The sequence below is a fragment of the Gobius niger genome (genome assembly GCF_951799975.1).
Source record: "Gobius niger genome assembly, chromosome: 2".
Lineage (NCBI taxonomy): Eukaryota > Metazoa > Chordata > Actinopteri > Gobiiformes > Gobiidae > Gobius > Gobius niger.
Window position 1 is genome coordinate 29,485,899 of NC_136853.1, and position 16,965 is coordinate 29,502,863.

The following is a 16,965-nucleotide window of genomic DNA, read 5'->3' on the forward strand; positions in this document are numbered from 1 at the left end:
ACAATGGAGATATTTTTTCCCCCTCAAACTTGGCTGTAAATACTGTTTAAGTAGCGCTAGTATACAGCTAGCTTTCTTCGTGATTCTTTTAGTGTGTATTGGGACTCCGGGTCGGTGCAGGGATTGCAATTGTTGTTTTCAGACCAGAGAAAAGGTCCTTTTTATATCTTAGTTACTTAATAAAAATGATTGGCTATATAATTTGAGAGTTGTTTTTTTTTCAAAGCCTATTTAAGTTACAGTAGGTTTTATTTTTTTCGTTCATGTCAGTCAGTTGACCTCTGAGTCACCGAATAAAGCTAATAATAATGATCGTTTGCTTAAATATTGTGCAGGCCCCAGTAAGTAAAAAAAAGAAGTAAATGATGTTTCTATGATTGTTGCGACTGTCTGTATGCTGTTTTCAAGTTCCCGTATTTTCAGGACAAGTCTGTTGCTTGCCAAACTTTTGCTGTCAATTTGTGTTTACCATGTTGCACAGCTCCTCCGTTTCTCTTGATGTTGCAGTGTTTTGGACGAACAATTTAAGAAGTGCCAGCTAATGAGGACACAAACACTGGAAACGGAAAAGTGGAGCTGCTGGAGCTGTAAACTCTTGCAGCAAAAGTTTTATCTATTTTCCACTGAATGGTACTAACAAACTCATTTAATTCAAAACTGCAGAAGAAGATGTAAAGGTCAGGACCCGGTTGTTTGGTGGCGCTTCATTTGGTCCCAAAAAGGTAATGGTGTGTTTTGTGTTTGATTTTTTTTTTTCAAATCAGAAAAAAAAACCAAGACGATGATTTGAAATACAATACTTGGGGCCATGGTATGTCTGTCTCTACCCAAATGAACAACACAGAAGATAAACATACCGACCATGAATTGACTCGGTGCAGATGAGGACATGGCACTTAAGAAAAAAAACAAAAAACAAACAACAGCAGTGCTTAATGCTCGCACAAACCAAGGCCACTAAGAGCCCAATCAAATGCAACATTTCCCTTTAAAACACTCACACTTTGAGATAGAAAAACAAGTCCGACCAAGAGATCTCAATTAGAGAAAAATCAAGGGGAATAGAACGGTGCCTGAATTAACTTTCCATTTCTACTGGAATGGAGTGATACTCTTTAATCATTAGTCCTTGGAAAAAAACACATATTTGAATAGTCTACAGAAGACTAAGGACAAGTAAAGGACATACACTCCTCTCCAAGTAAAGCACACTGTGGATTATGTAAAATCAAGCAGATTTTGCCTGTATCTGGGTGTTCATGAGCTCATGTGACTGAGAGAAGAGGCAGCCGGTGAGACACAGACGGAAGCAGCGGAGATAGAGTGCGTGGGAGAGGGAGGTGAAGGACACAGCATACCTCAAAGTGGATTTCGCATTCAAACACAAATGAGTCACAATGTTTATGTCTGTCTCTCCACTCGTCTCCATCAACTTGTGATCAGCTGGTACATATTTACCTAACTGCAGGGCTTGTTTGGTTGAACATCACCCCGTCACAAATGATGCACTGCCTAAAAGAATTAGAAGATGCCCTTTGTGACATTTTGTAGCATGGGCAACACTATGCAGACACTCTGATTATAGCGCCACTTTCAACTGAATCTTCCAATGACATCACCTATGAACCTAATAGTCTTCAAATGTACAACTTCCTATTTGAACAGGGACTGCAGGTGGCAAATAGGAGTTGTGCTATAACCTAGAATAACACTTCTCTCCAATTAGAGGTCAATATGCACAACATATAAATCAATTAATTAATTAACTCAACTCAATTGAACTAAACCACTCAAACACAGGTCACAAATACAGGTAATGTGTTAATTTATTCTTGTAAGGCCTTCAGACGTTGAATGAAGATTTCTGAATGATCCCATGTTGATCCAATGACTAAATAGAGTCGACCTGTGTGTAATCTAATGTCAGTTCAAATACAGCTGCTCTGTGATGGTCTCAGAGGTCTGTGAAGAGACTATTGTGGAGCAGACAGCATTATGAAGTCCAAGAATACACCAGACAGGTCTGGGATAAAGTTATTTAGAGGTTTAAAGCTGGGTTAGGTTATAAAAAGATTTCCAAAGCTTTGAACATCTCTCAAAGTACGGTTAAATACACCATCCAGGAATGGAAAGCGTTTTCCATCACTGCAAACCTACCAAGACCCGGCCGTCCTCCTCAACTTACTGACCGAACAAGGAGAGCACTGACCGGAGCTGTTACCAAGAAGCCTATGATGACCCTGGATGAACTGCAGAGAGCTACAGCTCAGGTGGGGGAAACTGTCCACAGAACAACTATTAGTAGTACACTGCACAAATCTGGCCGGGGGGGCGGATACTTTTTCAACCCACTGCACATTTCTTAACACACAGCAAACGCTCCCTCTCCATCCGAGGAGCATCCTTCTGTCATTGATTAAACGGAGAAAGTGTAAGAGGAAGTGTAAGAGAAAAGATTACTCGAAGTGCTTATTATTTTCAGCAGTGTTGTGAAGTTGAAGTTTTATGGGAGAAGTGTCTGTCCTTCACTTGTCATCTTCCGCAGTGATGGATATTTTGTTTCCAGTGACACTTTCAAAGTTGACATCACATTGGCGTTTCGGTTGGATGAAAGCGCAGCATCCCTCTTCCTTATGTCCTCACTCATTCTCCCGCTCTCTCCCCTCCCACACGTCTCATCATGGAGTGTCATCAGCCCCCTCTCTGCTTGATGCCTGTTAATGTGGCAGCACTATTGTCTGTCTGTTCATTGCTGATGTCTCTATTATTTGCCGCCTTACTCAACAAATTTATCAAAAGAAAAAAAAGTTTACAAAAGCAAAAAAGGAGAGGAAGAGAATAGCTGCACATCATGTGGGTTTGAACAATTGAGCCTTTATGTCTGACAGAGGCTTTGTTTTTAAATGGTGCATAAAGTGTAACAGCGATTTGGCATTTATCATTTGTACTGACATTTATCAGCAGGGTCCGCTTATAGCACAAAGCAAATGCTACATCCCCTAAGTGAAGTTTACCTTTACTCTGTGGAGGGTTCTGGCTGCGATCTCGGAGTATGTTGATCTGGTAAACTGCTCCGTATGGCTCAAAAAGTTCTTTGAGCTCCTTCTCTGACCATGAGCGTGGGATCTGACCGACAAACATCTTGATGGCATCCGGATCTGGCTGGTCCGAATGCTCCAGTGCCCCGTTCATCTTCCCAGGAGTGCCATTACTGTAAAACAAGAAACAAATAGAAAGTGTGTGAGTGACTGATGATAGTACAAGTGTAGACAATCACACACTACATCGATTCTGTGCCCGACGTTTCGAGAATCATCCAATTCTCTTCTTTAAAGGGCCAACGGTGTGGATGCTGACACCTTCCAGCGTAACAGGTGTTGTAGATTTCACTGATACTGGGTAAAAAATGTATAAAGATCAATCTCTCTGATCCAGGTAGATACATACACACAGTCAACTCGATTCAACTTCCTACACGCTTAGGGCAGCTTTAACGTATTAAAGAATCTTTTACTATTCAATAGTATTTATTCATTGAATGAAATCGATGTGAAGCACACTTAGGCACTTTGCCCATGCTTTGGAATTACTGTGTGTAATTGTTTTGATGATATTTGACTGCACATCTGCTCAATAATATAATACATATTATTTAGAGAAGAAGGAGAATATCTTTATTTATATAGCGCCTTTCACAGACATAGTCACAAAGCGCTTTACATGAGACAATTATACATTCACTCCATACTCAGTGGTGTTCAGTTTCCCCTGGGCGACTGCACACATCTGCGCGGTCCCTTCGACCATCACCATGCATTCACGCACACACATTGCAAAAAAAACCTTGCAAATTTTGTAAGACACGGGTCTGTGAGCGCCCCCACTGTCCCTGGGCCGTCACTACACGCTGCACACGAGGGACAGGAACGGCTAAAATCTATAAACAATGTTCTTCAGGTTACTCCGTTTAATGTATGTATGTATGTATGTATCTATGTATGTATGTATGTATGTATGTATGTATGTATGTATGTATGTATGTATGTATGTATGTGCAGTGGCCTGGTCAGAGTCAAAAGATCGACACCTCTGTTATACAGCTCTCTGGTATTGATATGAATGGTGAATGAATGATGAATGATTTGTTTTTGTTTTTTTTGTCATTACAACATAAATATGTAAGGCTATTAAAATGTTCACAATTCCCCCACAATTTCACAAAACCTACTCTTACAAGCCAGGCTGCTGACATGTGACCTGGTCAAAAACTGCAACAACGTAAGGAGTTGAAATATACAGTCACTGTACATATACAATCAAAACAACAATAACAACAAAATGTATAAAAGCCAGATTGGTCACGACGGTGTCACCAACAGTAAAGATAATTCAAGAAAAAATACTAAAATATTTTGCTCCACTGCAACACATGTCATCTGTTACATGACCTAAAACTTCCTTAATGAAAGCTTGATGTTTGTTTTAATACTCTTAAGTTATTCTCTTCAGAAGTGAGAAATGGCAAGGCCGAATACCGAAACAGACATAAGCTTGGTTAGTAGACAGCATTAATGCCATGTAACGACACATGGAGCTAAGAAGGGAGGGGTCAGAGAATGAATGGAGAAAAGAGAGAGAGAAATGCAGACCTTTGAGCGCGGGCCATCCATCTTTTGCAGAAAGAGCCAAGGCGCTCAGCAGAAACGCCCAATTCTTTAAAGGACTTAAAGGACATGTCAAATAAAATGCCAGAGCGGAGAAAGAGTCAACGAGCCAAACCAGTGCTAACAGTCCTTGGGGCCACAAGTGCTCCTACTAAGCTGTCCGATAAATTGCGGGGACCTGAGTGCAAAGGAACCCCCTTGGCCAGAGGCTGCAGGGGAGCAGGGCCAGGAGTTATTGCTCCTATCAAACTCTGAAGCCAATGTTTAAGCACATAAATGTGCAATAACAGTAAGGGCTGGGCCAGTGTGGTCGCTCGGTTCAGACTGCTGCAGCCTGTCCATCCCTCGATAGAGCTGTAGTATGTGAGCAACAGCCAGAGAGAGAAGAGTGGGAGACAATCCCTTATTGTTTGCTGTTTATGTGGGGCCAGTGAGGACCAAACCAGTCCATGGGGGTGAGTACACAATGGCTGGTGTCAGAGCTACTCCTCCCTCATCCAGAACATTGTCCTCTCTGTACTTCGGCCGCCATTATTCACGTTATAAGACACAGAAAAGTTTGACTGCAGCCGTAAGACACGGGCCATGTAAAGATCAGTCTTGTGAAGATTGCATGCTCAGTTGTATCCTGAGGTGGTTGGAAGTAGGTGACGCCACTCTCTACAAAGGAATGAGCACTCTTTCTTTGCCCCTTGGCCAAGACTGACAAGGTGTTATTGCAGGCACACAGAGCTGTGATGTGCAGCGTGCACATGTTTGTGAGAGTGTGCAGCACAGCAGGAGAGTGTCCTGGGGCTCAGATTAAGTCGTTGAGTGGATCCACTCCTGTGTTAGCCTCTCCATCGAACTCCTCTTTTCTTCCTTTCCATTCTCTCTCTCAATTTGAGTCAATTGTTTGTGTTAATAGCTTAACTATTGCTTCAATCACTCCCATTTCGCTGTAGCTCGGGACTGTGATGAGTTGTTACATCCTCACAACTAGAATAGTAACAATGTTATGTCTTTACAAACTCTTTACATAATTGTAAAAACAAAATAAGAGTGCTGAGTCCACACATGGTTTATTACAGCTTAGATAAATTGTATTTATTTAAGGATGACTGTCCCATTTTACTGTATTGCAGCACTATTAGCACTGGAGTTATTATGTTATTAGCTATGCCTTTGTGAGTTGGAGTGTCCAGTCCAGGGTCAATGGGATTGTTTAGTGATTGTTCCAGGTGCAACAGAACTTAAGCCCTATTCACTATAATGGGATTTTGTTGATTTTAGCCTGCTATAGAGCTGACTACAATGCTCTTTTTTAAACATCTGATTACACAGAAATATCACATTTACTCTGGATTTTTTATAGTAAGTATTTTCTGACATTAATTATCAATCTTCATTTTCAATTAGGTGTGGTTATTTCAGCAGAAGAATCAGATGAAGTTGCGTTTTTTGATTTCAGGGTGGTTTCCATGGTTACAAATACATTTCATCCAGGAAATGTACCAGAAACGTTGAAAAACAATTGACCCTGCAGCATTATATAGGCCACCGCGATGAAAAGCAAAGACTAACCACCCATACAGCCGGTGGGTCACTGAAAGGTTAAATAAAAACATCAAGGTTTTCATCATAAAAAGAACCATAATGCACCTTTAAGCGGTAAGTGATGATGACGCACTACACTTTGCACAGTCACGTACACATGACACACTAGGCAATAGATTCCCCTGGGCCCCTTCAACTGGGGCCGCCTTCTACAATGGGTGGGGTGCATCTACTTTTACAGTCTCTTTCAAGCCTATTGAACGGTCTATACAGCGTCTTTCCCGTGGACTTTGTCGTAAAATACAGATTGCATGTTACCAACCCGTACCTGTCACAGCCTTTGCCCAAAGCCGCTCTCACGGGCCGCTGCAGAGGGCGGGAGAACTGCGCAAAGATGGGTGGAAATGGTGGACTCTCAGGGCGGAGGATGAACAGGGGATATGTCTATGACAGGGAAAGCGGTGAGCTGACTGTGAGACATTACGTTAGTCCTCCAGCACCGTGAAGACTGTTAACACCATTATCAGCTATTCTCAGGTTGGATTTTATTTTGTACGCCGCATAAAGTTACAGAAATACATTTTGAGGCATCACAGTACTCAGGTCAATGATCAGTTTTACTATAACTCTGCGTAGCAGCGTTGTTTATGTTTTTTTTTTTTATCACAATGAGATGATATAAAAAAGGCCAGGGAAAAATGTCTGTACATTAACATGGGTTATATTGCTGTTACTGGAACAATCAAATAGATACAAACGGCATCTTTAGAATTGCCCATATGGTCACGTTTGAAAGCAGTTGAGGGAGAAAAAGGGGAGAAAATTCGTAACTTTCTCCTATTATTAAAAAAATACTTTAACAAATTATGAATATACTTTCTGCTAAATAAAGATACAAAGAAATGGGGAGGAGCAAAGTGGTTCAACAGCCCATAATGACATAAATATCGGAGAATGCTAACATCATGCTACATGCTACATGTTTTTTTCGCCAATACTGAACAATCTGCTGTGGAAAAACATCCATAAGGGCCCGATTTAGACTTGACTTTATTTGTATGTGATAAATAAGTTTATTTTCTGCCATAAAACGGTTAAAAGAGTGAAGAATTGTGTTCCTTCCCCCTGGGCGAGGCCGCACCCCCTTCTATGACGCGATGCCGTCTGTATCTATAGTCGAAGAGTACTGAAGAGGAAATGGAAGCAAACAATGAGCTGCTTGGGCTTCAGAAACTGCCTGCCATCCACTGTGTTTGCCGTGTTCACAGCTGGGGCCCAACTGGCAGTCAGGCGGATACTCATTGCAAAGACAGAGGAAAAAGGACACTGAGGAAGATAGTGGAAAAAGACAGCTGCATACAAGCCAGGTCTAGAAGTAAGCACAGCTCAGCTCTCAGCATGGGCTCTCCAGAAATCAGGCAACACATAGACACATGCATAGTCATATCACACATGCATACACACAGACTACAGTTCAGGTTGGCTGCGTTCATCTCCCTGCTGTTTCCTCCTTCTGCTCTAAAGCTCACATATCCACACTGACTCCCTTAACCCCGCACTGCAGCCGGCACAAAACAAACCCCTGCATGCGAGTATATGCAAGGGCCAACCTGTCACACCGCTTTTCTCCTTGGCTGTCTGTTTGCTGGATGTGTAACGGTCCCACAGGGGAATTAATCTTGTTGACAACTAGACTGAGAAACATCACTTTCAGCCCCAAGAGAGAAGGGCACCGAGGTCAATGTTCACACAGACACGAGTGCTGAGGCGTTAACAGCGGGCACTCACACCTTTGTTGACAGATACTGACACAAACCTCACACTAAAACACAGTCGATGACGCAAGAACTTGAAAAAGCACAATACCGGAAAGGGACATCCATTGGGATCATTCATCCTGTTAGGTTCCTCAAATGATAGGCCTAAGTTTGACTAAAATATGCTGCCATGCAACAAGGAAGACATAAAGCAATGTGGAAGGTATAAATGAATATGTAAAGCAAGCGAGCACTTGTCAAACAACTGATGTAGGTTGTTGCTGGAGGAACACTATAAATAACCAGCAGAAAAAGAAGTATATGAGTTGCGGTTGCTATGGAAACTTGGCAGTACAAGAGACGCCAGGAAACGAGCAGATAAATGTCACAGCAGCTAATGAAGCTGCAGCGATGCCCCAGCGCTCAGCTAGCTCTGTGCTAACAAGCGCCCGCGTGCTGCCACCTGCTAATGAGCCCACACGCTGCATCCGAGCACACACTTGGATCTGAAGAACTGACGACCACAAATCTGACACACGTGCGGTATATAGCCGACAAGATCACTGCAAATAATTGTTACAGGATCAACGCTTACATGTATATAAAGTTATAGCTATGAAAAAAAACAAACACATAATGCAATAAATGAGTTTCAGGATGAATGTGGAAAATAGTCATTCTGGTTCAGTATTTCCATGTGTTTTCTCATGTCGGTCAACATGAGTGCAAACAAAAGACATTTATGATACATACATATTCATATTCGTATTACATTAATATTCATTGTTAACGAATGACGTGGAAGACAAAATTCAACTTCAAACTTCATGTTGGTGCAAATGAACATTGGCCATTTTACACAAATCAATCGACTAAACATCAGATTTGAACGGAGAATTAAAAAAAATTAACGGGCTTCGCGCTCGACCGGAAGTGTCTGGACAACGAGGTGCCGAGACAACGCAAAAAGTGGCAAAAGTGGGCGGGGCGGAATACGGTGAATAGTCGCACAAATTGAAGAAACCAAAATAAGTTTCATTGCTTGGAAAAAAACAAATCAAATTAGAGACAAGACACAAGATACAAGACACAATGAAATAATTGTTTCTTAGCACCCCACACATACACAAATCTTTCTTCTCCCTCGACAGAGCTGTTTGAAGAATTATCTCCTTAAGATGTTTCCCTCATCCTGACCCGGTGTCTCTTTTCAAGTGTATGTGTGTGGATGATAGAGGGAAAAGCAGAGGAAGAGAATTAGAGCATCTCAAAGCCTCAACAGCAGATTGGTCAAATCCAGGCAGCAGCAACAGCAGAGGCAGCAAAATTCCTCTCTAATCTTTAGCACACTTCCTCTCTTTCTACCCTCTCACCTCCTTGTTTCTTGTTGCTATGGAAACACCAGTGTGGCTGGGGGGAGACTGGTGGCTGAGGGTGCCATGGCAGGGAGCTTGGGGGAGCTTTCTTTACCCAGGATAGCGGAACAAACACATTTTCTTACTTCTTCGTCCTTGGCCTTTCCGGTACTCGTAGCTTATGCTGTCCTCTTTAACACTACCCATTCCTCGCACTCCATCTCTCATGTTTGTGGCCTTAATGAGGAACAGCTTGTTTTTCAAGAGTGAGCGTGTGCGTGCGTGTGCGTGCATGTGCGTGCGTGTGTCATGAAATGGCAGTGGCTCCGGCAGTTTGGCGTCGCGCAGTTGTTGGGTTCTGCCAAAAGTCATCATCTGACGCGCCGATGGGGATGATGGCCTATTTGACTAATGTGTCTCCATAAAGTGCTCCAACAATAGATCCAATGAACAGGAGACAATAAGGCTCGGAAGGGGAAGGGTTGTGTGCACAGACAATGAACAGGGAGCATAAATTGATGCTTCCCATATAGTCATGCAAATAATATACAGAATAGGTTGACCATAACTGTTACTGTTAAGTAACAGCCGACCGAATGAAGTGGAATTGGAGCCGTAGACAGCACAACCTGAACATTTCCTTTTGTCTCGAAGTAAGTACGTCCAATTGTCAGCCTATTGGCTCTGAAAAGCCTGTTCAAACCCAACGTCTTGACCTGCATTTAAAAGGTCTCCTCTACAGATTCCAGGGAATTGAAGGAGAGAGGATGTTGATTCAAGAATGGGGTGTTGCTACTTCAGTCTGTCTCCTTGGGTTTTGTAACAGGTTTAAAGAGCCATCAGCCGGTTCACGCTTGAAGACCACGGGCTGAAGCTCCAGACGGAAAGAGTTGATCATATATTCCTTGCAACAGTTCAAAAAGGTTCACCCATATATTGAACAGAGACCCTTAAAAAAGGTGGCTTTAACAACATCTTTGTGCTATTTGTGCATTTTCCAGCAAAACTGTTTCGGCAGCAGCAGCAGCGCGTCATGTAACACCACTGTGCACGGCTTGAACAATAAGTCTCCCCGGTGTGTTCATGCACATTGGTCGTGACACCTTTAAAGGTGGCACTGAGGAGAAAACCACAGGGTACAGTTGGTAAATGGCGTAATCAGAGCAGCGGCGAGAGACAAAGACAAACAGAAGGAAGGCTGTTGGTAACAAAACAGCGCTGATTTAACACGGTGACTGCGTTTTGTATGAACCTGGCCGCAATTACATCTCATTGTGAGTAAATGCATAGTTTTTTAGCACAAAGGTTTGGGAAGTTTGACAATTGGCGATATAGGCCAGCTCTGTTATGTGTGACGCCAACAGACATACAAAAACAAGATTGCTGAAATTGCCCATATTTAAACAGTATTTGTGTTTTGAATGCACCAGCATGAACAAAAAAACACCTGACACTTTACATAATATGCAGTAGGCTTAAAAGAGAGTCCACCCATTACATCATTCAGTTTAAGAAAAAGTATCGAATCTCCAAGTTTCCAAGTACATGTCAGTGTCGCCCTAGACTCTTGGTTGGAACATAATGTTTGTGTAAGCTTTTCTTCCAACTGCATTTCACTTCTACGATTATCTCACCACAGTTACAGCCCAGCATGTTTGACCGCAGGCAGCCTCTGAATGTGAAATGCTGCATTTCATGGGGCATTTTGACCACATGATGATGCATGTACAGTATAACCAACTGAGGAGCTCTGTATCTGTACGCTCTTCTCCCCGGTTATTTTCTACTGTGTATAATACATCAAACAATACCTAATTATAGCACTCCATAACAATTTTATTTCTGTTGTTTTAGCCTTGCTTCAATGACAGAAAACACTGAGGCTGCACTTTAGTCTTATACAGCTATAATGTGGAACAGTCTTCCCGAGGATGAGACAGGCCTCAACTCTGATTGATGATGTTTAAAGCAGTAATAAGTAACTTTTTTTTAAAACTTAATGAATCCTTTTCATCCCTCTGGGAGTTATACAAGTGTTAATGTAATGATAAACGCTCATCTCCCCCTGGTGTCTCTGGCCAGAAAACCACACTTGCAACTTTTCCTGTTCCGACCCAGAGGCCCCAATACACACTAATGGAATCACGAAGAAGAAGCTAACAGGCTAACGGGCAAGGCTAACTGCGGGATAGCGCCACTTAAACAGTATTTACAGCCAAGTTTGAGTGAAAAAAAATGATCTCCATTGTGTAATTGGATGTACAATATCCCTTTCTTCCTTTGTCTTTTCTGTCAGCGTAGTATTTACTCTCACGGACAATTAATGAGTAAAAAAAAGTAATATGCTACGACACCCGCAGTGGCGCTTATGGCCTCGCTGAAGGCATGAGTTACTTTGTACGGTTTTCAATCCAGGCTGAAACCAGTTCTATTTAGCGGTGAAATAATTTGATCCATACGCTTTGCTTTTATTTAGTTTTACAACGAATATTTGTGTCTTATGGATTTTACTCATGTAAGTGTAACTCTATGTATTTACTGATACTAAATCACTGTTTTGTAAAGCAATTTGAATAACTTTTTGGACTGAATTGAGTCTCGATTTTAGAATACACATGAGTACAGTGGCAGCCTGACACACTGATGCATAAAGTTAGCACAATACACTCATGTAACTGAATTATGAAAATGTATCGCATCAACATGTATCTCAACAACATCAACACCTCCAATGCAAGATCCTACTTGTTAGCAATCATGGCAGTATATTAAGAGTGTTTTTATTTTTTTTCTTGGTAATCATTCCCTAATATATGAACCAGACTTATCGCATATTTATTGCCTCTTTATCCGTTTATAATAGTTTCAGCCTATTTCACGTCTCTGCTTCCCCTCTGTGATTTATTTGCTTTGCTGTGTCGGCAATGAAATGACTTACGCACTTTTACCCCAGCCTTTAAGAGCTTGTGTGTGCATGTGCATGAAATTAAAACAATCCAATGATGAGACTTTTTTTTTTTCCCCCTACAGAATCCAGAGTCATAGCTCAAAGCAAATTTCATAGCAGGATATGATGTTCAATATGTTACCTCAAAGAGACCTTAATGAAGGTGGTGCTAATGCCGGCTACAATGTAATTATGCTCTTAATGGTGAGCAGAGGGAAGGGTGGGGTATAAGGAGATGTGCAGCATTAAAGGATAATAGAGGATCCGGGGTGTTCATTTTCATTAGATTTTATGTGCTGAAGAAAAAAGAAAAGCACACCAATTAATGCCAGAATAGATGAGCCACTGCTGTTATATGTTTTGTCACTTATACACCTATATATGCAGTCATTTAGACACATAGGAAAAGGAATAGATACATAGGAATAACAACTATAAAATACATACGTATTTCAATGTATCTTAGAATATAAATATTATCGGCTACACTGCGTAAGAAACTGAACTGACAGACTACTCTTTTTTTTTTGTTCTTTTTTCCTTTCCCTCCCCCTCCCTCGCACTATCATTCATTCTGGATCAAGATCTCTGGAGCAAAATCCAACCTGGATGAGTCTGTTCCCCACTGTCTCAGAGGAGGGAACCATATGCTGACATATGCTGAAGGAGTTGAGGGTGAAGAGGGAGGCTTGGCTTCATTATGCATATATCTCTGTGAGCATGCATATGCTCAGTGTCTCAATGAGCTCTCAGGCATAAACACAAACAACTGACCCACAAAGCGCAGAGAGGGCCACAGCACGGACACATTAAGACATAATCTGAGCTGTTTCTAAATCTGACACTGGTTGTTGTGTCTTGGCTGTTTCATGCTGCTGTCATTCTGCTGTGTGTCCAAGGCCATTACAGGAATACAGACACATGTTGAGTGTTCTGGTTAACCAACAACAAACTGAGATTAAGTGTGAGTGAAGTGTGAATGTTGCTTTTAATGATTGACTTTAATTATTTCAAATATTATCATTATATTGAATATATAATCAATCATAATCATAATTACCTCTCCTATATTTATCAATTGCAATTTTTGAGTTTATTTCTTTTTTAGAAACAAAAAGCAATAAATATGGCTCTTATGATTTGAGTGGCAAACCATTTGTGACAGAATTAAATGTTTCCCCCACCAAACTTAGACGTAACATCCAGGGTCAAAAGATCGACCACAGACTGTTATCATTTTTGTCCGTCTGGCATTATTTTCATACAGTGCAGCACCACTAGCCTTCTAAATAAAATGATTTCCGAAGTCCTTTGACGCTGCCTTTTGAGCTGCTTTTAGCGGTGACCATGGAACAGAGGGACAGAGCCAGCATGTCATCAGTACAGCGTGGACTAAAACCTAATGCCAACAAGAAGAGAAAGTTTAATTTGAGTGGTCTGGCTGATGTAACATGCCCGCCAAGTTTACCACATTGTCTGTGACTGAGGGCCTCATAGCGTTCATGCACACCTGGCACTAAAACAACTACAACAAGCTCACTATAATCAAACCCCAGACGCCATCATGTGCCACACCATACCACACCAAATCTGAGCTTTAAGCCAACATGCACGAGGGTATTCACCTCTTGTGCTATCAGTTGCCAAATCCAATTAATCCACTTTGACATATTTCTGAAGAAAAGTCCAATATTTCCCTCGTGTTTCCCAGTCCAGAGAGATGGTATCCCTTTATTGTTCCAAAATTCACTCATAGTCCTGTCAAAACCAAAGCAATGCAGGCCCAGTGGCAGTTACACCATCAAACATCCAGCTGCTGCTCTAACGCCATGAAATTGTAGTAGTAAAAGTAACAAGGTATTCTATACAAGCTTTTCTCACATTCTCAATTACACATCCATTTGTGACAAGTGCAGGTTGAAAAGTCTGAAAAATGCTCCGAAAGCAGTACTGACTAATTACGAGCACCGACAGTGACCCCTCAGTAAGAGTATTTATTTGCCCGATTGTCAGAAGCTGTGGAGTGGAGGTGTGAACAGGGCTGGGACAGGTGGGACTCTCCTCTTCACACTATACAAGCAAACAATTTAGCTGCTGTGTAAGCCACGGCTCAGTGGCTCTGAATGGGGATGCACTAACTGTTAGCGATGCAGTCCCTGAGCCCATTGATCTGTGCTGCTCACTAATAGCAGACAGAGGCCCTGCTCTCTGGGGCCATTAGGATGCATGAGTGGAAGCCACGCTAAACAGGACAATACACAGAGGTGTGCACGGGTAAATACACTCCACTGTGTGGCAGATACACAGAGAAACATTAAATAACATGGAACTATTGGGGTCAGGATTGAGGATATTAGTACACTGTTTAGGTATACTTTTGTTAAATGGTAAATGCTTTTCCACTTCCTCGGGGCTCTCAAACCAGGCAATCATCCTCATGTGTACACTCATTTCATCCTCATTCAAACACTGAAGTGCAAGGCGGATAGTGTTTTGCTTAAGGATGCAATAACAATATCAGTATTGTAATTATATAATACAACACATACATTTACATGCAATGCAACAGAAAAGGCAAAGAAATGATGGGGACAACTTGCACTTTAAATTGTGTTTGCCTCCTCCTTCCATACTTTTACTCTATTTGTGAAACTGATCCACATTCTTATGCATAATTCATATTAAATATTGAAAATTGTTTTCAATAAAGTCCATGTTTATTTGAAGCAGCTGATGGTACTATGTTGGACACAGTCCATTGTTCATGCTGGTCACAGGGGTATGCAGGCCGGCTCCAATCTCTAAGCGCTTGTCTTCTAACTAGAATTGTTTTGGCATGAGAGGATGCTGTGATTTGGGTATTTGTAAAATCCACAGTCGCAGCTGTTATTGTTTAGTCAACATGATTTGGCGGGGAAGGATAAATGCTGCTTTGTTATATTAGGCCTAATCTAGAGTACTTGTCTTTATCTCTCCATTATAAAGCAATCCTTATCGCATACTTGCTCTCAATAAGCTCCTTTTACCTGGTAAATCATCGAGCCTAAGCGCTTTTGTGGTGTTTATCCATTTGTTGGATTGGCAGGTTGAACTTTAAAGCTTTATCTCTTGTAAGCTAAATTGGTGTTTCAAAGTGTTGCACCAAATGAGAATTATTAAACAAAATGTATCAATTTACGTTATGTCCATAGTGATAAGATCTGATTAAGATGATCACTTGAATAAAATGTTTCTGATCATCACATTCTAGCGTTACTGTACACCAAACCAATGCTATGTCTGTGTTTTTCTTGCATTTCTTTTGCCTGACTCCTCTCAAAAAAAATAAAAGAAAATAAAAAAAAAGCATTTGCGCATCGAATCTCTCATTGTGTATTGAAAACACACATAACACAGCAGATAAATGATGTGGCGCAGGGTGCATCTGCGCTCATCGCCGTGTAAATACAAGAGTGGGAGTACGCAGGAGAGCGCACTTCTGCCGCTCACAGCCCCCAGGACGTCAACTCATCCTGAGGCTCCTTCAAAACACACTTCACCATTTTTGTCTGCTTTCCAAACTCATTACTTCAGTGAAGCAAATCAAACAGGCCTCTAAACACAACTCGAGCAGTGAAGTGAGCCACATGAACGGGGAGACAAGTGCCAGAGAGAAATTGAGGATGGCTGTGTGTTAATTAGTATGATCCAACATCAAATTAATACTATGGATGGTTATTATAAGAGTCAAAGCTAGACTGTTCTTTTAAATTACTTGAATTTGATGGCACAACTTTGATGGTGGTGATCTTTCGATGTGAATTATCAGCCAATCAAAATTCGACGTACAATGACAGTGCGTCCCCCGGGCCCTGCCGTGTCTCAGCAGCTACCCCTTTGTTTTTTCCTTGCCTGGGAAAACTGCTAATATACCGGCGCATGAGCAAGATCAATGTTCCAGTTCCAGCCAATCGGAAGTGCAGGCTCAACTAAACCGGATAAACAAACTGTTTCCTTTGTGAAATGTCCGAACGACGCAAAATTTAACAGATTTACTAATCAAGGATATTCGGTGCCCCGTCCTCATGAAGAGTCTCGGTAGCAAAGCAGCGGGACACGGACACTTGGCTCCCCCGGATAGGAGAAAGGTTTCCCGGGTCAGCTGTGCAGGGACAGGCACAGGACTATAAGCAGCAAAAAGGCATCCCACACAACACCAAACGTGTCTAGTATCTTGTTCTTACTTTGGATTTTGCGTTTGGGTTGATTTCTGGATGTCTCGCTCTGTCAACAAACCATCTCATAAAAACAGCCGCCTGTTTCCACATTATTATGCGCTCGTCTCCGCCTGTCATGTGTCGTGTGTGTCCGTATATTACGAGTGCTCCCGAAGGTTTCGTTTGGGCTTTGGTTTGCTTTGTTGATACTGTACATCATGTGGTGTTCAAATGTTCAAAGCTGTTTTATCCATTACGCCTATTGTCGATCAGTTTATATGCGTTTGAGTGTGTGAACCTGGGTTGCTACAGAAGTTCTGACTGAAACCCCACAGCGCACCACTGATAAAAAGTCAATCTTACCCTTGTTTTGTGTGTTGGCAAATCCACACTGTATACTACTGACAAAAAAGTGCTGAACAAATACAAAAGAATGATTTGAGACTCCATATTTACTCTGCCCCTTCACCTTTCCACATGTGTGAGTGGGGAGAGAATTCCCTGCCTGCT

At 41.7% G+C, this 16,965-nt stretch overlaps 1 protein-coding gene across 12 annotated transcripts in view; it reads right to left on the reverse strand.

The window, feature by feature from the left end:
• celf2 (cugbp, Elav-like family member 2) overlaps window positions 1–16,965 on the reverse strand; it is a 177,274-nt gene that overhangs the window by 67,018 nt on the left and 93,291 nt on the right. For 11 of the 12 annotated variants that reach the window (XM_079582932.1, XM_079582930.1, XM_079582931.1 and 8 more), the window contains one exon: window positions 3,015–3,211. In XM_079582932.1, coding sequence (XP_079439058.1) covers window positions 3,015–3,211 — 197 coding nt within the window. Of the gene's footprint in view, window positions 1–3,014; window positions 3,212–4,649; window positions 4,978–16,965 lie in introns of those variants that run through there. The other variant, XM_079582935.1, reaches the window with a different exon arrangement.